Source organism: Thermobia domestica, chromosome 1, assembly GCF_964235325.1.
Source record: "Thermobia domestica chromosome 1, izTheDome1.hap1.1, whole genome shotgun sequence".
NCBI classification, from domain to species: Eukaryota; Metazoa; Arthropoda; class Insecta; order Zygentoma; family Lepismatidae; genus Thermobia; species Thermobia domestica.
The window spans coordinates 254,780,384-254,808,102 of record NC_137454.1 but is presented as its reverse complement, the minus strand read 5'-3'; the positions used below and the strand labels follow the sequence as shown (position 1 = coordinate 254,808,102).

At 35.7% G+C, this 27,719-nt stretch overlaps 1 protein-coding gene across 1 annotated transcript in view; it reads right to left on the bottom strand.

Moving 5' to 3' along the window:
- The window catches only part of LOC145679411 (uncharacterized), a 102,895-nt gene extending 75,653 nt beyond the window's left edge, over nt 1-27,242 (bottom strand). Inside the window, exons 1-4 of the mRNA XM_081749993.1 lie at nt 27,210-27,242; nt 22,456-22,634; nt 15,338-15,582; nt 13,209-13,387 (exon numbers count right to left, since the gene is read on the bottom strand). Of these exons, the coding sequence (XP_081606119.1) occupies nt 13,209-13,387; nt 15,338-15,582; nt 22,456-22,634; nt 27,210-27,242 (636 nt within the window). The remainder of the gene's footprint in view (nt 1-13,208; nt 13,388-15,337; nt 15,583-22,455; nt 22,635-27,209) is intronic.
- Nucleotides 27,243-27,719: the final 477 nt, after the last annotated feature.

Here is a 27,719-nt window from a genome sequence, read left to right as displayed (position 1 = left end):
GTCCATTATATTTAGTCGTAGATTCCATTAGTGTACAATCGGATGTAATGCTGTGGCGGCGCAAGAGTGACTCCCAAAGAAATTGGAGTATTCCTTCAAGTATTTTTTTTTTTTTATCAAACGTTGGATGAGGAAAATGAACAACAATCAAGTACAAGATTTCAATAATCAAAAATAATAGTACATCGTTCAAGTTAGAAGAACACTTAGAATTCGAAAGAAAGAGAGATACACATGTGTGATTATCTATTTTGTCTTTACAATATAAACTCTCGGAAGAAGTATTTAAATGAAACTAAGTCATTAACATATCACAGTTATATTTTTTATTCTAATGGTGACAGATGATAACTGAACGGCTTCCTGCCCAAATGGAAAAATGGAAAAAATAACTGATCCAGATTAGGTTTAAAATGACTGTGCATAAGACCGGCGGCATGTAAAGAAACGTAACATGTAGTATCCAAAAATGCAAAGATAACGAGGGTACAAGCGATTGTCAACATTACACAGGCATTGCCAAATATTGCGTGAATATATATTGGGCAAAAGTAAGCTGCATTAAAGGGTTTCCTCCTCGTAATAAGTAAACCTCGTTAACACGAACTCGCTTAAGCCGAACACTCGGTTAGGACGAACAAAATTTCGGTCAGGGCATCGCTGTACGTTATCTTATAGGAAGTTTTATCGGTTAACACGAATTTCGGTTAGCACGAATTACGAACTAATTTTTAGTCCCTTGAGTCAGTAAAGGTTTTCATTTAACTCGAACTTTCAATCCTTTGTTTTTTTTGTTTTTTTTAAGATCATTTTTCTTATTTCAGATTTCACTCCAGATCAGTTTTTGTCATACAGTGTTTATACAGACAAAAATTGCCTTGTAAATAAGAGTAAAACTAGAAACAGATATATTTCCTCTCTTATGAGGTGTTGATTCTGTCCTCCTTCAAGCGCTGAACATGCAGGAGCTTGGCAGACGAGCTGCTGGCGACAGCTCGAGACAAAACATCTCTCCCCTGTAACTTCAAACTGGTGACAGCAGTCATAAATACCTCTCCGTTACTAGCGGTACTCAACCTGCTAGCGGAGTTATCAATTTTATAACTTGGCCTGGATTTTCTGCGTGGATTTTTTTTAAATCTTCGAAGATAGAATAATAAGTTTACTGTAGAGTTTTCACTTTTCAGAGGACGGTACCGAGACCGAAACTAGTCTCGATCTCGATCTTAAGTCGAATTTGAGACCGAGCCGTGCTTTTCGAAATCGAGACGAGACCGAAACTCTCAGCCTCGTCTCGATACAATTCTGTGGATTGTATCAAGACGGAGAAGAGTCTTGGTCTCGCCTCGAATTTGGAACCGAGACGAGACCTAGACTACTCCGTCTCGTCTCGATACCATCTCTAGGGTTTTCTATGACATACATAATATACTGTAGTGGTATGTATAGTCTGTATACTGTAGTGCGTATGTATGGAGAAAATGTATTCGAATAATAAAATTTGGGTCCCCGGTTAACACGAATTTTTTTAACACGAACTCCTGATTTTTCAGTCCCTTGGAATTCGTGTTAACGTGGGTTTACTGTAATTCCGTGAAATAGGATACTTCTGTGTACAGTAGCAACAAAAATGGACGAAACAAGAGATGTTGCACATGTTGCATAACGATACAAAGAAATGCGCTGGGACAGTATACTTGATTCATCCTTTGGGTGAGTCTTCTTCCAGAGATGCTTCCAAAGTAGCGTCCTAATGTAGCCCACTTAATTTTGATATGGCCACTGCTGGAGAAATTTTCTAGAAAAAAGCTCGTTGGAATTACTTTCAAAAAATGGGGAAAATCCTTTTTTGACGTTCTAATGAACCTTGTAGCTGGATGGATCTACACGGAGGAAAGAGAATGTGGCACTTTTGCGTACACATAACAGCACGTACGTAGCTCATAGTACTTTCAGTAAAAGTATGATGATTTGGTCTCACACTACGGTACTATCGTCCCTTGTGTGCCAATTGCGAGTGGCTCGCAAAAGGCTGTCTTGCAGTTTTGTTGTGGAATGACGTCAATTAGCGTGGCTGTGTTGTATTAGTCATCTACGCAACTTGTGAGTGATATACATAGTCCAATGCTCTGGTGTTACGTGTAGAATTGATGTATAACAGGATAGGAAGTATTGCATTCAACGGTAGAAGGTTGTGTCCAGGTATTCACTGTCGTGTAAAAGTATAGACGTTAGTATTTAAGTAAAATTGATTTTGTTAATCTGTACGTTTTGTTAATCTGTACCCTGTCCACGAGCTGGTAGATATACACCTCATTTATGGAGAGACAAGGGCATATAGCCCAGAGGCGAGGCGTTTACATCGTGACCGTCAACCTCAATGGAGAGTAACTTTTCCTGTATTTTTTCCACACCTCCGTATTCGCCTTCGAGGGATACGGTACAGTCTTCTCAATCTCTCCTACATGAAACCGAAGGAAATTGTACGATGTGGACAGTTGAGTTTGAAAACAGTGTGCTGGGAATGATCAGAGACCGTCCTGAAACTAACATCGTGTAGGGCGTAAAAATCCTTTAGTGAGCGGTCAGCAGCAGATATTTAGTGTGAGCATGCAGTACGGTATGGTGGATAATTTTGTGGTAGGACCTTATTTATTACCTCTGTGGGCGTACATATCTTTTATTTTTACGTAATATTCTCCCAGAATTGTTAGAACATGTGTCCTTGAACATAAGACAGTAGATGTGATCCCAGCATGACAGTGCACCTGCACGTTTTCGTAGGAATATGCAGACCTACCTAAATGAAACATTCCCAGATCGTTGGATTGGGGGAGAAGGATCTGTGTTATGACCATCTCATTCACCCTATCTCACGCCCCTTGATTTTTTAAGGGATTATGAAACGTCTTTTGTGTACAACACCAACTACGACAGCGAAGAACTTGTTCGAATTGATATAGCTGCGGCAGTCATCTCCGACATTTCAGGTGTGTTTGACCGCACGTGGAAAAATAGTTTCACCGATGTCATCTTTGCAATGCTGTCAACGGTCGACAATATCAGACTGTGAACTATTATTCTTCACAGTTGTCTCGTGTACGTTCATATATTGCATTGCACAAATACTGCACAAGGTACCTTTGAGTATTTCACAGTTATCCTACTTTGTACGAAACAGAATAAATCGGTAGTTTGAAACTGTATTTCTTTGCATCATTGTGCAACACGCGCAACAGCCTGTGTTTCGTCAAGTATCATTGCTTCTGTGCTTGGAATTATTATTTTCCATGGAATTACGCATTACGAGGAGAAAATCTTTTAATGCAGCTTACTTTCGCCCAAATTGTATTCACATAATTTGTGAGATTCACTGTTGTCTCGCGAAGAGTCCCTTGTAATCTCTTTCATCATACATAATCTTTTCCGCTTGAATGTCTTATGAACAGTCGTTATAAACCTAATCTGGGTCAAAGTTATCACACACTCGTAACTGGGCAGGAAGCCGTTCAGTTATCATCCGTCACCATTAGAATAAAAGATATAACTGTGAGTCACCATCTGCATATATACGTTAAAGACTTAGTTTCATTTAAAATACTTCTTCCGAGAGTTTATTTTGTAAAGACAAAATAGATCAATCACACATGTGTATCTCTCTTCCTTTCGAATTCTAAGTGTTCTTCTAACTTGAACGATGTACTATTATTTTTGATTATTGAAATCTTGTACTTGATTGTTGTTCAACGTTTGATAAAAAAGAAAAAAATACTCGAAGGAATACTCGAATTTCTTTCGGAGTCACTCTTGGGCCGCCACAGCATTACATCCGATTTACACTAATGGAATCTACGACTAAAGATAATGGACATTCCCTTTTGCCCGATTTCGTTCCGACATTTTGTTCTCGATTATAGCTATTTGCTTTTGCATTGTTATGAACATTTTCGGATGGTCATAGCTCCGAGGCGTCTTATCTCGGGGACAGAAATCACCTTCCTAAGTTAACTACATTAATTAAATTACTATATATATATATATATAACCTATTCACGTTTGTATGGGCGCCCTTTTGGTAGACTTGACTTGTCCACCGCCCTCATTAGTATCCAAGCACGGCCCTGGTTTTACCACGCGTTGTATGGCCGTTTTTCTGTTTTATATATATATATGCGTGTGTGTGTGTGTGTGTGTTAGTATATGTCTCTGATACAGTCCGCAGTAAAAAACCTGCAACATGTTCCTGTAAACTTATTGTGAAACTACGCCTAACTGCGTAGGAAATCAACATAACGTTTAAGTGGCACGAATCACGCCAGAAGAAACCTCGGTGTTCTGCCCTGCACATTTATTTTGGAGCAAAAGACTTCGTCGTTTCACAATAAACTTACATGCTCATGTTGCAGGTTTTTTGCTGCGGACTGTACCTATTTTTTGTTTGGATAGGGCTGCCATATGTCCGTATTTTGTACGGACTGTTTGTATTTTGGGGTCCGTGTCCGTGTCCGTGTCCGTATCGTACAAAGCATGAAATAGAAAAATGTCCGTATTTGACAGTTTTTTGAGCTGCCTGAAAGTTTCCGAAAAGAATTGTGTCTTTATTATATAACTTATACTTTAGTTACTATGAATAAAGTAGGTTATGTTTTTAAAAAGTGTCTCATTTTTCCATTCCAGAGTTCTTTTAGTTACTGTTAAATTCCAGGGTTTACGTAATTTAATTGCATGATTTATATTTGTGTTGGAAAAAAATATATAACACATTAGTTTTCAATAGTGTTTTAGTAGTACAGTAAACAATTGTGTGATAACCTAAAAAGGTGACTTTTAGGTAAGAAATGTCAAAATATTTATTCTGTGTTTAGGCACCGTATCCTTGATGGGTCGTCATTTTAAGGTTTGTCCGTATTTTGGATTAGAAATTTATAGCAACCCTATGTTTGGGATTACTCACTTTTCTTTGGGAATCACAGTTGCGAAGTGATGACAGCCTCGTATATATTCGTACATAAGTGCATTTGCCGAGTATGACTTTTGGTGTATTCTTTGACCCAATAGCGATATATTTCCGCGTTTTTGAAGTATATGAAATTACATACAAACTTTGCAAAACTTTAAAGTCATTTTTCTCCAAAATACGCCTATAAAATGTTTAAGGTTTTGGATATAGTATAATCAATATGATGAGATCTATCTAATAGATAATTAGCCTACGGCATCTCGTGATGTTTCCGTTTAAGAAATTAATATACAAAGTATACCATAGATCAATGATCACTAAACTGTAGATCGCGAGCTACTAGTAGCTCGCGGGGACATTTTCGGTAGATTGTGTTAACGCTCTAGTTGGCTAACTTGAAATGTAAGTTTATAGGCAATAAACAAATATAAGATTTTTTAAAAAATGTTGATAGTTCTTTCGGTTAGTAGCTAGTAGGATTTAAAAACGGTACAGTTGCTCAGAAGCGTTATAAGTTTGGTGACCACTGCCATAGATCCACTTCCTTGAGGAATATACAAAAAGCAGTACCTTGTTTGTATATTTTTTAAAAAAGCATAAGCACACATCCACTTTTTCGAAAAGAATGTGGCCACCATTTCCTTTCCTATACTCCACGACCTTTTGCACTTCATTGATGGTGCTTCACCAGGAAACACCCAAACACATGACTGGCGCTTTGTCTCTAGGTCAAATTGCTAAATCCAGGCTTCATCATCAACCACAATGTTTGAAACCGTCCTAGAGTCCGCACTTCGAAATTTCTGAAGCATATCTTGATACTATTCCTCTTCTCTGGTTTTGATTTTCAGTCAAATTGTGTGGCACCCACCGAGAAGAAATCTTTTTTACATGCAAATGTTTATGCAAAATTGTTGAAACACTCAGCGCATAAATCCCAAAGACACACTCTATGTCACTGTATGTCACTCCCGGATCGTCCCTAATAATCTGCTCCACGGCATCAATATTTCCTCTGTCACCGCTGTTGATGGCCTTCCACTGATCCTGTCGTCGTCTAATGCTGTCCGAATTCTGAAAATCAATGCAATACTATTGCACGCGATGCTGCACTCTTTCCAAAGGCTCGTTTTAACCTTTTCAGTGAGTTATATTCATTTAAACCAGATTTAAAGTCGTACAGAATTTTGGCTCGGATATCTTTCTTTCCGACTCAATGACTGCAATGTAAGTGGTCACAACTCCGGCCACTTGACAACTTCGCTCACCATGTAGTATGGCATGATCGTCGCGAGACTGGTGGAGTTCACTTGCAACAGAGAGGTGCTTCTCATGCAAGTAAAATTGTATTAATCAGCATTAATCCCTTCGAAAGAGCAAAAACCTTACTTAGGTAGAGGTAGTCACCGGTTGTACTAAAACCCTCAATGACTAAATACTAACTACTCCAAGATTTTAAAATTTTCTAGTAGAATCTAGTAGATTTTCTTAGTCGTCTATCCTCTAGGACTTGATTTCTGAACATAGGCGAAGTCGTATACGCAATGAATCATTTTAGTAAAGTAGTTTAAGCACGTAGAAGGCTTGACTCTGTTTTCTATCTGCGTAATAAAACACCATTCCCGGCTAGAATGTGTGTATCAGGGATGGAGTGGGTCGGTTGGTCAATGGATCAAGTGGGTCAAGTTTTCTGAGTGGGTCAGTGGGTTGTGGGTCAACAGCATCCCACTATGACCCACCACCCACCTTGACCTACCACCCACTGCGACCCACCACCCATCATGACCCACTGCGACTCACCGACTCAGTCTGAACTACCGACTCACTCTGCTCACTGCATTGTAGACAGTATCTTCTGAAGACTGGTAAATTTGTCTGCGTTTTACTTTCAAGACCTTCATTTTCCTTCCTTTTCCATTTGTTTCTGTCTACTCACCTGAGGTGAGTATATCTAAGTGTAAAAAAGAACTTCAGACACTTTTGGATATTGATATTTGTAATTGTAATGATAGCAATAGGACTTATACTACTACCTGGCTTTCGAGGCATGTGAGATTTAGAGGAGCTAACTACTAAAAAAATACATTTTTGAACCACTGTAATATATAAATTATTATATAAAAATTGAATGTAACTATGTGTGCCTGATCATCACTGTCAAATTGCAAAGACAAATTAAATTACTTTTGATATATATTTTTGTGAGAAAAAATCAATATCTCGCAAGCCGTTAAACTTACGGAGCTGAAATTCAGTGTATTAACTCTTTATTAAAAATAAACAGAATGTATCCTAACATTTTTTAAAATTATCCTTTATGGGGGGGTCACTTTCTATATATTTAAAATTGGTAGTGAGTTGGTTTATAAAAATGATCAAAACGATCGATATTAGTTTTACAAAAATTCACAAACAAAGAAAATAAAGTGCTTCGCTTCATATATCCACTGCTTTAAACTATAATAATTGCTGAAGCTTATGTTTATTATATGGAGCGCTTACAGCACAGGGCAATCAACCCATAAAGCTGTGAGAAAAATAGACATAAAATTTGTACTGTAAGCTTAATTACAAGGAAATTTTAAGTTTGGATTGTACACATAATTATATGGAAAATTTTACACTTTTTTCCTTTACGTTGATCTACTGTACTTACCTTGATTTGGGACTTTCAAATTTCATCTTTTTTTCCACTGAAGATTATTGATAATTCAACAAGGAAATGATTATGATAATTTAATTGCAATTCATCGTAATTTGACCCATGATAAAGAGCAGTGTGGTAATTGAAGGGGAAGGAGGGAAATTTCCATTCACTTCTGAACACTTCCCCGGAACCTCGTTCCCTTTTGCTTTCTAGGGGAACGGGGGGAGGGAATTTGGAAATGACATCAAACCTTCATGTGTAATTACAAAAATTAAATTTATAAACAAATAAGAAATCATCAGTTTATCAGGCTTTAATTGATAGTTTATGCACAAGATTCCCTATCGAAGGTGTGGTAGATGAAGATTCTGTTCTCCATGAGTCGGCATTGCCAACTGACATGGTCAATATAGAAAAGATGTTGTATGGCGATAGAGAGGTGATACTTCTTGCTGAGTATTTCAAAACTGACCGAGAAAATCGTTATCAGGCTTAAGTCTAACAAGCAGATTGTCGATGAGGAGTTGCAGAAATTTCTACGTCGGATAGAAGTATTATCAATTTCCACAACAGAGTGCGAACGGGAATTTTCCCTAATGAATTTACAGATGGCTGATATTAGAAATAGACTAAGTGCTCAAACATTGTTTAACTTGTTTTTCATGAATGTTAATGGCCCGCAGCTAGACAAGCTCAAAGTAGACGGGCTAGTTATTTCTTGGCTGAAGGATGGACATCATTCCGCTGCGGATAATTATCACGAAAAAGTTCTGGAGAGCAACAGGAAATAAGCCCGATTCCAGTTGGCAAATTACGTGTTATGGAAAATGTATACTTGTATTACTAATGGCTTATTTGTGTTATTCACTTTGTACCTAATTTTTATTAAGCCCCTTCTTTGCTTTTCTTAAATTAGAAGGTAAACTACTTTGAATAAATATTCATAATAATTGTAATTATGCATATTTGCAACATAAATTTAACGTGAAGTTTTAGTGATTACACAAATTACAATTATAAGCATACTTTATGAAGATGCTCTCACAGAGGATACCCGAGCATCTTTATACGCTATGAAAAACTGATTTTTCAAGTCTTTTGTGAGAAAAATACTGTGAACTGAGAAAATCATAACCTTTCCATATTGTACAGGGGTATTTTCCTGCCAATAGAAGTTTCTTTTGGAATGCATTCAGAAATTAACACTTGCAAGAATACTCTTTTAGTACAAGTATATTTTAGGCACACACTAATTTTCCCCACCACGAAATGCTTAAATTTCCTCACTGACAAACACTTTGCCATTTTATATCGTAGAGTTCAGATCCACCGTTATTGTAACAGAGTGGTGCTCGAGAGATTGACCGTAGAAATTCAAACTCCGTAGTGACAATTTCACAATCTTGTTTTATTACAAGTGTAAACTCTTTAGTAAGTAAAGAAGAGGCCGTAGATCATGTGTCAGAGTTGATAACGGTGGATTTTGGTGTGTCAGATTAGGTCACAGTGGATGAGGGTGGTTCATGGTGGGTGGTGGGTCAGAGTAGGCAACAGTGGATGAGAGAGGTTCATGGTAGGTGGTGGGTCAGAGTGGGTCACGGTGTGTAGTGGGTCATGGTGGGTCAGAGTGGGTCACGGTGGATGGTGGGTCATGGTGGGCTGTGGGTTACGATGGGTGAGGGTCAGTGGGTCGTGGGTCAAGTTTTCGCTGATCCACGCCAACTCTGGTGTGTATTTGGCACACGGAATGGTATAATTTCCACGTAGGGTTGCGTGTGAGCAGGAATTCTCATGACGAGATTCTATTCGAAAACAGAGCTCTTCTAATAGAAACAAAAACACTTTTCGACACAAGACAGCCTCAGCTTTTGTCTTGTTCGCATTGTGAGTTTTGTAATCGTACTTGCACAGTAGACCGAAATGTTACGAAGTATTACACACTAAGTTCCATCCTACGTGAAGAAAAGAGGGAACCATTCTATAGGGTTCTACCAAAATGTGGTTCGATGTGACTTCTTTTTTCTTCTTCTTCTTCTTTAAACACATCTAATTGCCACCAATACACAATGCATCAGGAATAACAGATCTTCTCTTCCAAGTGCTCATTATCTTTGAAAAAACACTATTCTCTATATTTTGAAGTAAAACTCCCTACCCCAGGATTAAAAATCTAAAAGTCTGAGGTTTGACGAGTGTGATGGCCATACCAGGCAACCATTTAGAAATTAACGAAAAGTGGCACTGTAATACCGAAGAGCACCGTTATATTGCAACTTTTTGTTTAAGATGTGACATTTTATACAATTACAGAAAATTAGCAGTTGACACAGTCTGGTTGGCAAACAAAAATTGCTTGGGCCATTGCCGTATTATTTTTTCGATTTCAGGACAAGCTAATATGGTTTGGATCCCAGGTTAAGCTGTAAACGTCTTTCATAGTCTTGTGGCTGAAAGGAACACTAAAATCAAATACTATTTTTCTGAGCACACATACTTCATTTTAAAATGTGACATTCATACTCCCTGTAGACATGTGACTATTCGGTTTCCCATATCCTTAAATTATGTCCATGAACGCTAACACCGCGTGGAACTGCTAGATCATTGTACACAATCTTCTTTACAAGCTTTTCATCATTGTCCACCTTATGAAGTATCTGTGCATTAAAAAAAAAAAACTATGTTTTCAGACTGATTGCGCGTAACTTTTGCAGTTTGTACGACGTAAAACAGATATTTTAAACATCTTCTACATTGTAATGTTTTTAAAACCTACATATATTTCTCTGACTTTCGTAGGTATCTATCGTGTTTATTTTCTGCTCACCGATGGTCTACTGGAACGTATTGCGCCGAAAATCTGCCAGGTTCCTTTAGCAGGAAATGCTATCAGGAATTATTATTATTATTATTATTATTATTATTATTATTATTATTATTATTATTATTATTATTATTATTATTATTTATCACAATGCATTGAACACTTCTTCGAATTAGTCACATCTCGAATGATGGAATGGAGTTACGTGTTTTGCTTTTCCGTCAGCGTATTGTCACTACCTTTACACTCAACTTGGGTTCAATCTTTTTGAGACATCCTTGCATGTAACATAGTTTGGAGGCCTTATTTTCTTTGATGTGAAAACTATAGGAATCTGAAAATACCTAAGGAATTTGCGATTGTAAAAAAAATCGCCTCGGTGGTACGACATTTGATTTAATAAAAAATACCTACGACTTAAAATTAGGAGGAAATAAATCGAAGCTTTTGAACCCCTGAAAGAATATTTATCGAATGATTATTTCTTGGTATATTACTGTGGAGATATCGTGTCCAGCTCGATGGATAATGTGTAATAATAATAATAATAATAATAATAATAATAATAATAATAATAATAATAATAATAATAATAATAATAATAAAGTTTTGGACTTATGATATATTGGATTGAAATTCTGTGAAAACGGCAAACATTATTTATTTGAAATCATGGACAGTGAATAATCATTATCAGGTCAATGTTAAAACTATACAACGTATTTTATACTGTGTATTTCAATTTCTATTTCTTCCGTTCTAACTTCCATTGATTTACACATTTAGACATAAAATAATGTCTATTTTGTGTTGACTGTTTTCCTTTATGTATTTCTTAATGAATAAACATACAGATTGTTCCTTTGCCTATATTAAAATGATCACCTTATCTGACGTCAGTCTACACGTTCTACATTTCATCAGTGAACTGTCGATCTATTGAACTGGGAATTCGATGACAGAGGCCTTCTAACAAAATCACAGGGAAGAGGACACGTCGAGGGAGACTAGACGAAGTTAACCTACAACGAGGATGTAGAAGAGAAGGCTCTGTGAATTTGAGAACTTACCCTAACCTGTAAGAGTAATGTATATAATTCCATACTTTTTGATCAACAACGAGAATGATTCCGGTACCAGGAGACATTTGCATTTTGTATCATATCACGATATAAATTTCTTCGGATTTCGTTACTTCCGTGTCGAGCTTCAGTTCGAGCTCCCTACCTGCCCATGACTTGGATCTCATATTCCTAAAGGATGACTGCAAGACACCGAAAGAGTCATTGATGGAGAATCGCTGAGTTCCAGGCAAGTTTTGCATAGACTTTTATCTTTCCTAAATTAATTCTGTTTCTCTTTTATCTTTCCTCACCTTTTCACACCACAATCTGTTTCCATTTGAAAAGAATTTAAATTCGTTTATAAAGCAACTCAGGGCTCGAACCTCTGATTTAAAGATTTTAGATTACAAAATCTTGGGTTGGAGTTGTCGGTTCTAAATCCCCAAATTCTTAATTTTACTTTTTCTACATTGAACTACTTGAACTGACGAGACCCCATTGCACACTACTATCTAATCTTGCTCCTACAAGTAATTTGCGACGCCATTCAATTTCATTTACAAATTGGAAGTTCTGACAGATACAAACCATTGGCCTATTTCTCAGAATCCTTAAAGAAACTGGAATAACAGTACAAAATTTGTGTAAATGAAGGGTTTTGTGCCGTTCAATCTACAAAATATTTCCCTAACTTTCTAGGAAACTCCCATTTTCAAATACGTACAAACAACTATTTGCTATCTGCCAACTGATAAGATTTTGTAATGTTGCAAAATATGGGCCTAAGCTTTGCAGGAGATATGTTTGTTTCAGATAAAAATACATTAAAGTTTCAAAAAATATGGTAGCTTATGAAATAAATCGAATTGTTAGAATTTCTCTATGTGAGTTTCAGAAAATAGATGGAAATTGTACATTTCAGTAATTCGTTTTACAGAAGTACGATATAATTAAGAAAGCCTAATATGAAGATGAACAAATAGAAGAGATTATGGACAGAAACAAAAAGTCTCCCTCGCATTGGTCGTACGAGCATTTGAAATGATAGACGGAATAACACACCAAAATTTTCATAAATTTAGTAGTCCCAAATTCCCCTCAGAAAGATGTTATCACCCTATTTGTTGGTCACACTGAATTCATTCATTCTTATGGTTTCGCGAACCTTAAAATATTAAGGAATCATACCTCAAAATGTGGCTAACAATTTCGTGGAAATGATAGTGAAAGATACAGGAAAGATTGTTGTTAACACGACGGCTCAAAGAAACTCACATAGATAAAAACTAATACTGTATCGCTTCAAATTAAGAGAATATTTATTTAATATATTAATTTTTCTATACATGAATTACTGTTGAACATAAAGGTTTCTTCCTTTTGTTTGAATTGATAAAGATTAATTTCTACCAATGTAACTTTCCGGAAGACCTGCCACTAGGTGTTAACTATACATGGTTTGATTGAAATTTGGTTAATGTCTGAAAACAGTTTGAAAACTTACTTCTGCTTTTTAATATTTCACTTTCTTCCATTACTGCTTTCGCACATACGGTAGCATGAATAAGGCAATTGAGAATACGATAAACTTCACACTTACTGCTATTCTTAATAAATCAATATGTCTATATTTTCCCCTGCAAATATGTATTAACGATTTATAAAAGCGAAACAACCACTGAAATTGATATCTAAAATAACACAAATACGTACTTGAATAAAAAACAGCTTTGGTTTTCCGGCCAATGTTGGACACTTGTCAGCTGTGAATGGAAGCCATAGATCATCAACTTGATATAAACGATCTCTTGCTAGAAGTTTGCCTCCTCTGAAGCCGTGGGTTAACACGAACACAGCCAGACAATCGGCATCGTCATGATCTTCGGATGCGACTATTAATAGAAATAAATAACAAATTCAGTACAAAACAAAAGCTTTGACTCTATTATAAACTATGGCTTAGAAACTTAAACATTCAAAATTTGCAGCGTGTAGGCTGACTATCCTAGTAACTCTAGATATAATTTTAACGCTCCTCTAAGATCAAGGTTTATATTGTAATTTATCTTTGATATCCATCTCAGTTCGGTATCACGTATTCACATAATCACGCAATTAACCATCATAGACTGAGGAATTCCTTGCAGTTCATCATGGCGCTAAGTACAACTGCACCGAAATTGACTCGTTTCCTCAAGAATATTTCGTTTTCTTTCATTTTAGTTTTTTAAACATATATCTAGTAGTTAGCATGTTATTTGTACCTGTTTCCAGTTCTTAAATAAAGAAAAGGCTGATAAAAATGTCTCAAACAAACAATAACCACCAAAGTTGCTGCTTATACCTTAATCATATAATAACTACTTTAGTGTAGCTAACATGATTAAAAATACAGCACCCGTAGAAAATATTTCTCTGTAGATAATATTACAGCGTTTTTTTTTGGGGGGGGGGGGTGAAAATCACTGTTATATTTAAAATATACATATTTTACAAACTGTTTACAAAGGTTGCTGACAATAGAAACCATTTTCCTAATTTAATTTCCAAATTGGAATGACAGAGAGTTGCTCTAATTAATATGCTGTTAAGGAAAATAATATGAAATCTTTCGACATTTACATAAATATATTTCTTCAACAAATTTTGTCTTGTTGCCTGGCTTAGTAGGGCCGATGAAAAGCTCGTACTGATTTCTGACGAGGGGAAATAGAACCATCGAAAATTTGCTTCACGTAGTTCATTCAATAGTGCCAACCCGGGAAAAAATCGTTCTGTTTACTGCTAATTTAATTAAAATTGCTTGAATTTTAAAATTATATTTTACCGCCTAATTATGTTTGTGAAACGTTATCTGCAGTAAATTACGAGGAGAATTCAAAAAGTAAAGGCACATTTGCAATTTCTCTTCCTAGGGATTGGCAACACTTCGAGATAACGTATCGCTCGTATTCCTGCATTAGTCGTTGGAGTGTAGCAGACCGTTAAACATGGCAGCTCCAAAGGCGATCTGCACCAAGGAGGAAATGAGAGCAGTGATTCGCTTTTTGTATGCGGAAGGTGTGAAACCTGCGGACGTTATTCGTCGAATGCAAGCACACTATGGTGACAGCTGTTTATCGCGAAGAAAGATCTATGTATAGATAAAGCGTTTCAAACAAGGAAGAACTTCTTTATGTGACGATGAAAGATCCGGCAGACCATCGACCTCAACGACTGCCGAACTTGGGTTCATCATTCCAAACCGGAAAATAAGGCTGCTTACATGGCTTGGAAACACCCATCATCACCAGAAGTTAAGAAATTTAAAAGTCAACCACCAGCTAGCCATTAATGCCATGCAGAATTGGTTACAGATGCAACCGAAAAACTTATTTTCTGAAGGAATCAAAAACTGGTAAAACGATGAAAACAGTACATTGAAGTCCAGGGAGGTTACGCAGAAAAATAAGGTATGTTTCAGTTTTCTATCGTTAGAATAAGTACAGCTTTTATCAAATGTGTCTTTACTTTTTGAATTCTCTTCGTATAATCAAGTTACTTTTCTTGTGAGTATATAGGAGATACACGGGAAGAGGTGATTATTAGCTTCTTAGGTAGATAGTTTCAAAATGGCAACAATTTTGAGGATTGTAAAGCAAATTGATAGGGTAAAAGGAAAACAAGAATTTTCTTTCTGAAGATGGTTTTCCTAAGTTTCCTCTTGTACAGATCTATCTTTCTCAATTTAGAGCTAAATCACCCTAAGTTCGTAAGGGTGAACTAATTTTAAGTAATACTGCATTCCTTACTGGTTCAATTAACGAGAAAATGTTAAGTAACTATGCAAATATCATATTTACCTTCTTTTAAAGTTGTCTGTATTTCTTGTAATGTATAATCTTCACAAATTAAAATTTCAAATTTCAGCTTCTCTAAAATATTTTTAAGGTTTTTACAATCTTCTGTTGACCCTTGGCGTTCACTTTGTGAATATGCATCGAAGTAAATATGATTAAAAATCAAGGCTTTCCCTCTTCTACTATGTTGCATGTTATACTCTTTAGAATCAGCATCCACTGGCATTCGCGCTACAACTGCAAATCCACTAAAAGAAAAATATATAGAATTCTGGTATAATATTTGTATTCTACAATTCCAATTTACTTATCACTTGACCGTCATATTTTTGAAATTTTATTTTAATGTATTTATCAATTCAACAGATCAATCAATACCAGTAGCATTTCTAACATATTTTTATAATTTTGCAATTCAATAGGACATAAGTTGGTATAATTCTATGCTATATCCTCTGAAATAAGACTGAATCTTAAAAGTTCTTTCAGCAGAGTACGTGAAACTTCTGAAAATGGAACTACATATTTTTTGTTTAGATTTATCCAGTTTTTGGAAATGCCTAGACAGGTGCTCCTTTTGTAGTGCTTGATTTATTATCTGTGTGATGGAACGAATTATAAATGTGACATGTTTTAATTAACATTTGTGACAATCCTACATTTTTTGGGGAATACCTAGGCAGAGGTCCTTCGTAGTAGTTGTTTAATATTCTCAGTGTGATAGAAATGAATTATAATTCTGACATAAATTAGACGTCTGTGCTATACACGTAGAGAAAAGTTAATATTAAAATGAATTGTTTTGTAAATTAGGTTTTTGATTAAATATCCGTTGAAAAAAGAATGGATACGAGGGAATATAAGTAGGTTAACGAGAAATTCAATTGGATTCGGGTTTGTGGAATGGATTATCACGGGCTAGAAGAACACATTAAAAAGTCAGTGTTTATAATCACATATCTTAGAAAATAATAATATAAATTAGGAAATTTTAGCTTTTGGAAAAGTTTTTTTGTACCCAATGCAAAAACGGGTCATTTTGGCGTCCCAGGAGATTTTTTCAGGACACCGGGAATGGTAGTGAAAAACGGAACAATCCTGTTTTACAGGACGGTTGGTCACTCTACTTACAGAAGTCCGAGTGTGTTGTAAGTTATAAGACGAACTCATCATTTCTATTTTCATTATCGTACCAGATAGACGTGTTTAAGTCAGATGAGTTGACGAAATACCTATCTATAAGATAGTGTCTCGCAAAATAAAGTTTCACGTAGCTAAGCGTCCACTTACTTGATAAGAGAGTAAAGAAGAAATTAATACGCACCATATGCAAGTTGGCGCTCTAAAGGCTAGAGTATGACGGGTGGTTGTTGCTGTTTTAATGTTTCTCTACAAGGATATATTCAACTAACAGTGGTCAGGTCGTTTCGGGTTATTCGCGACAGTCAATGTTAGGGAGTTCCGACACATCTACAATTTTGCAATTCGTACAATATATTATATTAGTATCAAAGCTAAAGGGTTCAAATGAACTTATCAGTGTTTTACATTTACAATTGCAGCCGAGTGGTACGTAATAAGAAGTTCAGAGGCTTGTCTAACCTTCTGAGAAAAGCAAGAGAAGGACTTTGTAAAATCAATCTTAAAATTTGACGCAGTAGAATTTTGTCTCGCCGTCACCAATTTACGTCGGCATACTTTTTCTTATCCTGATAAAAACTAAATTGAACACCGTTTCAGCAAGAAGTCGGAAAAGACTGGGTATAATTTGATGTATAGCTTCTAAAGCCGGCATCCATCAGTAACTACACGGAAACCTCAAGGATTGTCATTTGCTAGAGCTAGAGTCCCAACAAAAGACACAGTAGAGTCATTTTCTAAGACTTTGGAAGAGTGTTATAAAAAGAATAATTTGTGGAATAAACCAGGACACATTTGTAGGGTCTTCTGAGATTTTAAAGTATGACTGTGTTACCTACATATGCCTAAATTGCTGCATTTTTACCTTTTTATTTCTATTTAAAAGAAGTATCGAAATTCCTCATAGCAAGTGTCGGAATTCCCCAAGAAAGTTGGGGAAAGTCGACATTACGTATCTGTAGCGTTTTGGGAACTTGAGCAGATTACAATTAGGTACAAAAGAGTATGGTTATGAGGAAAGAATTGCGGTGTGTGCAATCATATCGAGGGAGATAATTTAAAGTTGTCTGAAGATGAACATATGGTTAGCGTGTTGGGATTACCCCAAATTACCTTATTAAGAAATACTGTCTCACATTTGAGATGCAAGGTTGTAGGCCGAGCAAACACAAAGGCGTGATCCTAAGCTCCCCAATGATCAAAGGCAAATATCTATTTTAAAACCGAAAGTGGGAGAAATCTACTACCTCTTCTGGTTTTAATATTAATTGAGAAAACATTAGGCCATACAAATCAAATTCCTTAAACAAGGTGTACACGTGATACTGTTAGATGTTCACTAAATTGATTACACAAAATATAAGAACATAATTTCACTTTTCATTGCTGTTCTCTCTTTATTGTGTAAATCTCCATTAGAAAGTAACCTCAGTTAGTAGTAGTCTCATTTTGTTTTCTGTTCTCTTTTAGTAATGTTTCTATACAGTGTGTTCCAAAAGTAATGGCGAAAAATGAAACCACGTATTCCAGGCACCAAAATAAGAAACAAAAATTATATGACATATAGTCCAGAAAAGTACAGGGACGGAGCTAGACAGCGTGGAATGTGGGGAAAAAGGAATTTCAACCTGCCAGCGGAATAAGGATAGGAGCTAGGGAGAGGGTTCAGAAAGACATAAAAATCTTATCGGCTTGACATGTTTAACGCATGTTACATATCTGTGCCAGAGATTCTCCATGCGTCATTTAGGGATTCATTGGATGTCTGTACGGCAGGGGTAATAAAACGCTGAAGTAAAGATGGAAACCATACAGGAAAAAGTTGTTATCTATGGCACGATTGCACACACATGTACAATTGCAGTCAAAGCAAAGTTCACTTAGCATGGTTACATAATATCAGGGGCAATGGATAGTGGTATACTAGATAGAAACTTGCCGAGAAAGGACAGAAATAAGGAAAATTGTAAGTAGTCGTGTCATGTAATGAAATAACAGGCAGAATCCACAACGACGTACTGTATTTGCAACGTAGTATCTTACACAGAATAGCACTACAAACTACTAGGTCATACGTGCTAACAATAAATGTACATGTACCTACAGAAGATGTTCAAAGTGCTGTCCTCCCACATCTATGTAAAGTGCTAATCGTGAGTTTCAAATGCATTCCATCACTCCAGTTGTGTTGCGTGTAGTGATGGCAAAAAATCTGTAGAATATTTGTTTTTTCCTGGGTTTAAACCCTGTTTTTTTTCATTTTGGGAAAATATGAGGGCTTTTTCGTATAATATCGAAAAAAAAATACGTATTATATCTTTTACGATGTGCCTATGGATGTGCCACGTGTCCGAGTCAAACTAAGTATCACCGAAAACAACCTAAGCCAAGTAAATTTTGTATAAAATAAGAGAACAAGAGCGCCGATTTCTCTGTAAATTTACGGGGGGGGGGGGCATTCAGATGCAGAAGATATATATATATATATATGAAGATTTTAAGACAAATTGCATTCAAATTATGCGAAATATTGTACGGTATATTCATAAATACAATAGGGGAGCCCACACAAGCTTTGGGGGCCCGGGCCTCCCGGACCCCCGGGATAGGTGTCCTTGTAAGGGAATACGACGTATGCTAATAATAGCATATTGTTTGTTAAGTTTGTAATTGCGTATTGATTGACGAAGTCTATCGTAACATAAAGTTGCTTCATGACTAATAAATAATGATAATGAGTCCTTCGACCACAAATATAACTAATTTAGGGTATATTGGCTGACCCGAACTGCCGGTAACTTCTCTCTAGGTCAATTAAAATTACTTTGGTTTTAGAAGGAAATAGCAAAAGAACCTAAATACTTTCTTAATATGAATACATTTTTTTTTCAAATTAGTAAAATAACTCTCAGCTGGACTTCCGATTATGGGAATTAGCTTAGGTTAGCTTGTTTTAGTTAACTAGTGAAACGCAAATTCTGTAAATTTCTGGAGAAATCAAGAAAACTTGTCTACCACACGTGTAAAACGGTAAGAATTATATATTTTTCTTATGTATGGAAACTAGTTTTCTTACCTTTCCTTAACCCACAAACGCCCAAGACCAGTTTTATTCGTTAGCAACTGCATTGAACAATACCGTGTTACATCGAAAACCTGAGAAGAAAACTGAACGAAATTCGTACAACAAGAGAACGAGTAGTGTGCCTGAAGTGGAACAACGGGGTTTGGCTAAATGAATGATATAGCCCATGTAACGTAGTGAAAAATAAAGTGGGTCACTGGTGGCACAAGGAGCGTTTGTGGGTTAAACTTTGATTCTGAAAACTTTTTTGTACGGACAAAATATGAGCTTACCGTTTTTCCTCCTGTCATGCTATCCATAAAAGAACGAATTTCACGCTGTCTTCACTTCGCACGTTTAGCTTCCCACTAAGATATGGTTGGAGATAGTAAATGTTCTTGCGATTTGGTTGATTGTTCTGAGTCTAATTCAGTTAACTGTGGTGATGCAGTTTCATTCGAACTACAGGTTGACAATGTACTAGAATCTACAGATTGGTATAAATGTGGTGACCTAGTATTTGTATCTGACCCTTGGTTTTGAATAAGCCTATTAAATAGAGACGTACGCTTCCGGCGTTTTTTTAACGTCTTGTAAATACCTGTAGCATTTAATATCTGGGCTGACATTTTCTCCATATTTACAATTTTGTAGGTCTTTTGGCAGAGTTTACATTACACCGATTTAATTTCTTTATCTGTGTACTCTTTCCAAATACCACTTTTATGCTGTGCCATTCTTCGAGCTAAACGTTCATCAAATACTATCAATACAAATGACACTGACTACACAACCAGACAAACTTTGACCTCTTGCACATGTGAATAATATTTGCAGTGCTACCAGATTCAAAAAACTGAGTAACAATGACGTAAGTTACACTGGTAAAGATTCTGAAAATTAAAATCAATAAACATCAACTAAAAATAACGTATTTTTGCTTTATTAATAAAAACCCATATTTGGGTGGTAATTACGATTAAAAAAAAAAACAGGTTTAAATCCAAAATATAATTTCCCTCCCATTGGGTTCTTTTCCCTCTCCCATCTGTAGTTGCGTGAATGTTCACACGCATCTTCAATGCAGTTTTTAAATCGGCAAGTTCCTTTCCCTAAGTGTGAAGTTCTTTTCCCACCACATTCGAAGCTGTCTAGCTCCACCTCCACTTCCGAAGTATATGACATATAAACTTTTAACCTTGTTTTGATGCCAGGAATCTGTGGTTTCATTTTTCACCATTACTCTTGGGACATCCTGTATTCTTATAAAAACTCTTATTTTAGAAATGTCTCATGTATTATTTTTAAAAAGTAAAATGTTTTAATACCGTTCTATAATTATAACTCTATTAATGAGGCATCTTGCTTTCCATTTACTAACATTCAGTTTTAAAAATACGAATGTAGAACATAAAATTTTAATTGTAAAGGATCAAAAATCTAAGCACTTTCCTAGTTGCATCACTGCTTCATACTAACTTTGCACTTAGATTTCAAGTGTGTTTAAGAAAATTAAATGTTCAAAAATAATGAAATATGAGGTTTTTCCACTTCTTCTTGTACTAAGGTTCACTGTATGCCTTTAAAAAGAACAGAAATAAGAAACTTTGCACCTTCAGATCTCGTTTCTTTCCGTTTGACATAAATCGCCATTACACACACGTCAATAATTGTATTCATATTTAAAGCTACTTTTCATTTGATTGGTTGTGCCAGTTCAGTCTGATAGATCAACATTTTATTCACTTTGTCTTGCACTTTTAATATATGTTCCATTTCCTCTTCTTCTATTGTTATTATTACGTTAGTCCTATAATAATAATAATTTAAGGTGTACGGTAATTTTACTCGAAATTTTTTTTTCTTCTGTGCGGTTTTTACGATTTTTAACAACATCCATCCCTGAACCAGCTTAAATCATTTCAATCATTACACAGCATTGGTCAGCAGAACATTAAACAGTAGTCGTGGGGACGTTTAAAACATTGAGTCAATTGTCACTCACTATGCATTTTGCCAGCAATTCAACATTCATCGGAATCAAATGTTCTAATCCACTGTTGTGGGTTACTTTCCTGTATTATTTCCCTGTTTGAAACTAAACTTATACAAAGGCGCCGATTTCTCCGTAAATTTAGGGGGCTCATTCAGATGCAGAAGGTATATATAAAGATTTTAAGACAAATTGCATTCAAATTATGCCAAATATCGTATATTCATAAATACAATAGGGGGGCCCACATGAGCTTTGGGGAGTCCGGGCCCCACGGCCCTCAGGATCGGCGCCCTTGAACTTATATCGTACGAAAGACAGTTTAATTGCAATTTAAATTAAGTCAAAATCATATTTGTATTCTTAGTTAGGGTTTGAGTTATGTGCGTCTAGTAAAAGTCTACGAGGAAAATCTTATAAAGGGTAGAAATTGTAAATAACTTTTTCTACCAAACTAATGGAAATTGAGTTGTGAAAATTTTATTTACATTTTGATATATTGAATACAATTAACCTTTTGATTTCGGAGCCTTTTTAAAAAATAAAGCCTGAGATACGGCGCCAATTTTTGCAGTTGCCTAGTATGTCTCCTGAATAAAACACATGGAAGTGCATATATGTGATACCCAGAAAGTTAAAAAACAACTAGGTTTAGTGGGCAAACTGCAAGGTATCTATAAATAGTTACTTCGTATCCCAAGCCTTATTTTTAGGTAACTAAATATACTCATAGTTACTTCGTGTCCTAAAGGTTAAAAAGAGAAAATTAGGTTTCTTTTTGCATGCACCCGAAATTTTGATTATAAGTTTTCATCCGTTAGCTTGAGGCGACAAAATTGTACATTTTCCTGATGTGACTTCTTTCAAAATACGCCACTAATAGAAAATGCTTTTGAATAAAATATTTAGAAAAACAAAATATACCTTATAGATGTTATTTGTGCCGATTCTTCATTTTCTTCCTCTGGAGAGCTAGCTTCTAGATTATGAATTGCAGTGAAGGGAGTAGCTTTATCTACTTCATTCATGGTTACGTCAGAAGGAATGCTTTTGTCTCCTGGAACTTCCTCCATTTTTTCAGTTACACTTTCATGAAAATTGTCCTGAAACGAATATATGGAATACATTAATTATTAGTGCCAATTTAATAATTTCGAAGAATGTTGCTATTAATATGATATTATAGACATAAAATATTACAAGAAACTATAACCACTATATGAACACGTATAGATATAAAGCATAATAACATACCATACATCGAAATCCACAGAAGATATATTTATACGAAATAAATAAATAAGAGGTAATAATAATAATAATAATAATAATAATAATAATAATAATAATAATAATAATAATAATAAGCATGAGCCTAAAATATAGTTCAAGTAGAAAACTAGGAGAGTATCAAATACTGGTCTTAACGATAAGCAGTATAATTTTTTGTAACTAACATCAAAGGAAAGGTTTACGTTTATAAAACAATAAATATGTGCCAAAATATTAGATACCTGAGCTTTCCAAAACAATTTCCAACACGTAATGACAGAAGGAAGCAATTAAAAATGTGCGTTTCATAAATCATCTTCACGTCATGTAGTATTTATCGACCCCAGCAATTCGATTTCAGCATCGAGTTCAATTTGATTTGAGTTGATCATATACCGTATTAATAATAAACCTTTATTATATTGGAGCTTCCATCTGTTTCGAAGTTCTAGCTTTTTCTCAAAACGTGGCCGACAACATTACAATATTCTGAATTATATGTAGTGAATTTTTCTTTAATGTGTTTGACTTAGAAATTGGAGTTGCTTCCCCTCTACAGGTTGAATCTTGTTTATTGAATTTGGCCACCTGTGGCCTACCGTTTTCCTGCGCGAGAGACCATTCTTCATGATCATGAACAAGTTCAGGTTTACTTTTGATAACTTCAAATAGACTTGCAAAACATTAGCACAACAATCTTCATTTACACTCTGATTCCTTGGAACCTAATGCTGCAGTACTATTCCATGGATATCAAGAAACAAAATCAATATTAACTTCTTTGAGAAACTAGAAGCCCGAATTTTTTTGAAGGGTGGTGAGTAGCTGTGTTTCCAAACGTTACTTTCATTCACGATTATAATACCTGATCCAGGTCTCGTCAGTGATGATTATTCTATTCAAGAATTGAGGATGTTATTCCACTCGTTGAAAAACTGCCTGACAATAATGATTGATCACAATTTATGAAACTTGTGAACTGCAGCCTCCTCAAACTTAGCTATTCTTTTCTTCTTTTCAGAAATGGAATCTAAACCATTTTAAAGATGCAGAAACTTTGTTGAATTACTCGATTCGTACTCTGCAATACCCGAAACGATATCCACATAGAGCTCTCATATTTCTAGACTAAAAACCCGGACATTTAATGAAATTGTACAATACATTTCATAGTTATGTACTTGCCAAAAGCATCAGAGTTAATTAAATAAAAAGAGGCCAACAGTCACCTAAAGAGAGCAGATTACTCCTATCAGTTGAATGTCAATGACTAATAAAAAAAAAAAAAAGGATTTACTAAATATAGCATGAACGATGTTAACTTATGTTTTGGAAAAAAACAGGTACGTTTTGAGTTTTAACAATTTTTGAGGGAATAGATTATGTAACTCTTGAACCTTTTATCTTCACCTCATTAAACGCGGAACAATCACCGAATGTCGTATAAATCGTGATTTACCTTCCAATGAGTTTTATAAAAGTTATTATAGATATAATTATCTGAAGTTTTATCAGAATTGTAATTGTCTTAATAATCTATATCTACAATTCAACGTGGGCTTTCGAAGTCATAAGAGAAAATCGAACGAAAGAAGCCAGTCAATAATAAGTCAAAACACTATTTTACATAGGGCTAAGTGTAATCATCTGCAGGTAACTTGCTTTTCTGTAATGAAAATTTGACCCAAATCCATTGTGTAATTTACAGTTTACTTCAAATAATAAACTCGCAATCATAGGTTCTTTAAAATAACTGAACAAGTATATGCGAAGGCGATACAATTGTCATTTGGTTCGCATACTAACAGAAGGCGTTAACGTCTTCTGTTTACGTAGTTATAAACTTTCCTTTCTATAAACTTTAAAATAATCTATGGTCTCAAGTCATTCTATCAGTAATTCGTTGTTTGACAGTTACTTAAAAAAAAAAAAACGTTTCGAGTAACAGTGAAAAATGGATAAAATTGAAATTCGTGGTGCGATTCAATTCTTTCTTTTAGAAGAGAAAACAACGAAGGAAATTCATGAGAGGGTATTGCTTGCATCGGATGATTCATATCCTTCTTATTAAACTATTCAAATTTAGATAAATGAATTTAAATGTGACAGAACAAGCATTAAATATGCACCAGAACCTAGAGTCCCGAAATCAGCTGTGAGGCCCGAAATCATTGATAAACTTCATAATTTTGTTTAGTAGACAGATGAATAAAAGTGCATGAGTTAGCTGAATCCTCAAGCATTTGAGTCAGGGGAAGGGATCATTCAGGAAATATTTTGAAAGCCTCGAAGAAACAAATTTCCGCGCAGTAATCACAATACTGGAGAAACGTTGGAGCAAGTGCATTGAACTTATAAAGTCTATGTCGAAAAATAAAGTACATTCAAAAACTGAAATTGTTTTGTTTAATATCAAACCAGATTATTTATCAATCCATTCTTGTATGCACATATGGTTTCCACGGTAATGAAAATACCTCTAGTCTGCAACATTGATCAACTAAGTGGAAACACCTATCTAGTGTTGTTGGCGAGTCGGATTTAACATCTGCGCCAGTATAAAACACCTCTTTGGAGGTGAACTTCAACTTCAACTTCATTCAAGATGTATGGGGCGGCAGTATGTGTATGTGGCGCCTTGAATGTAATCCAAGAACTGCAGGCTGAATGCGGCATAAGCGACTGCGGAATTCAATCAGCATCTGTAACAGCCTATTGCGACAATTACAGTCTATCAGACTCGAGTTGCTTAACGTGGCCTCAGCGAATAGATTCCAATTTTCCAGTGAGAAACAATACTTTATAATTTGAATTATCAGTATATCGAACGCCTGCTGTTAGATTTGGAAACAGCCTCTAGAGAATCTAATGCTAATTACTATTATGAAATATGGATTATTTTTAATGTAGTGAAATGGTATACTGTGATTATAGATGTATAGTGAAAGGTAGTAATACCTAAGTAACATGTTCTAGTGTAGAACAGAACACAAGAAAGGGCTGTTCAAAAATTAGAAGGAATTCGATTGAAAAATGGAATAAACATTCATATGTTTTATTCGTACGTACCTATACTTCACAATCGGATTGATAATTCATGTGATTCCATGCATAGGTTGACTATCTATTAGCCAATTATCAGAGGGTATGTATCGAATAGCATATTCCTGTTCTTTACTGTGGGAGTTTCTCATCAGCACACCGAACCTCCAATCATTTTCTTTTACAGTGTGAGGGTGTGTATTACACATTGTGTGAGCTGTTAAGGCTGATTTCATAAGCATTGGGATCAACCACTAATATATCTTCTCAATTCCAATTCCCAGATCTCGACACTCCACTCCCTCCCAATTCCCAGCTGTGCTCAGCTCCTGAATGTTTGTTCGCATTTACTCAGATGATTCTATTACTTCGATAACCTTAGACCACTCAGTAGGAGTTCAAGAATTTAGACCGCAGTTAGTACTCCAGAAGATAGTGACGGTAAGTTCTAATGATTTCAAGGTAATTCTTGAACATATTATACAGGATATTAGAAAACACACAATATTCACTTTATTTGCACTTGCAGCCAACCTGAAGATTCACACAACCAGGTGATCGGGCGGAAAGCCTGTCTACGGTGTGACACCACGCTTTGCTCCAGATCTTGCAGTAACTAGGCGATGTATGTTACCAGAGTCCAGGTGGTAGTGAAGAGCCGCCTCTCAATGTCCAACACGAGTTTCATAGGACTTAATTCTGAGCGCTCTGGGTTATCTTAGCGGTATGGGGATGCGAATTGTTCTGAAAAAAGATGGAGCTCCGAAAATTGCCCAGATGAAGTTAAAGATGATAATTGACGGTATAACAAAAGTACGAAACACTTGTCATATTCTCCTATATGTGAACACAGAGATGATTAGGATGTGTAGCTATTTCCCTACTCATGCTCATAAGTTAAATACAACCGGCCTCGTCTTCAGTCAGAGGCGATGATTAGGTGTCTGAAGTAATTGCGAAAGGAAGACAGAAAGGTAGATTTGCCTGCAATAATAATTGTTTACTGCTCGTATGCGCACATGGATTCCATTGTGTCTGTAATTGTATTGGTGTCACCGTGTTATCACTAAACTACAGTCCAAATGATCCTTCCGTTTAGTTGCTGTACGGTTTTTCGCAATGACACAGCTCATCCATCCATCCATGGACCACTGACACATCACGACCTCTGTAGAACGACCATTCAGCTTCCCACAACTCTAACATATAGCCACTCTTAAAGTCATTGATTACGAAATTGGCATTCTCTGGTATATCGCATACTTCTTTTGCTATAAAATGCCCTTCAGTATATTAGCAGGATGACCTGTACAGACACTACATCTTCGTTAAGACAAACAATTCTAATCGTTTTATAAACTTACATGCATAGAAATTGTAACATGCATACGCGCCATTGGCGTGGGAGACCCGGGTTCGATTCCCGGCGGTAGCTCATGTGGTTCGGATTCCACGTTAATCAGTAGGTCCACGTCTCATATAGCCTCGCTGCTGAAAGGGACGCTAAACTAAAATCAACTCAACTCAAATTGTAACATGGGATCCAATTGTGCTAAAATGATTCCGAAACACTTTGACTAATTCAATATAATAAGCTTAGTGCCTCAAATGCAGTAATTCCGTTTTCATCTACCAACTGAAATATTCTATTTATGATAGTATTACATGCAAAAATTTACTGCACTCATTTAATAGTGAAATAAATGTACCGTGACATTTGCATTAGCTTGAAACTACAAAAAAATAAACATGTCAATACGAGTATCTTCGATAGTATCTTACAACAGAGAAATTACCAAAGATGTAAATATTCGTTTGGCTTACCTTTCTCTCTTGTCTGTTATTTGTACTGCATTATAATTACTTATCGTACA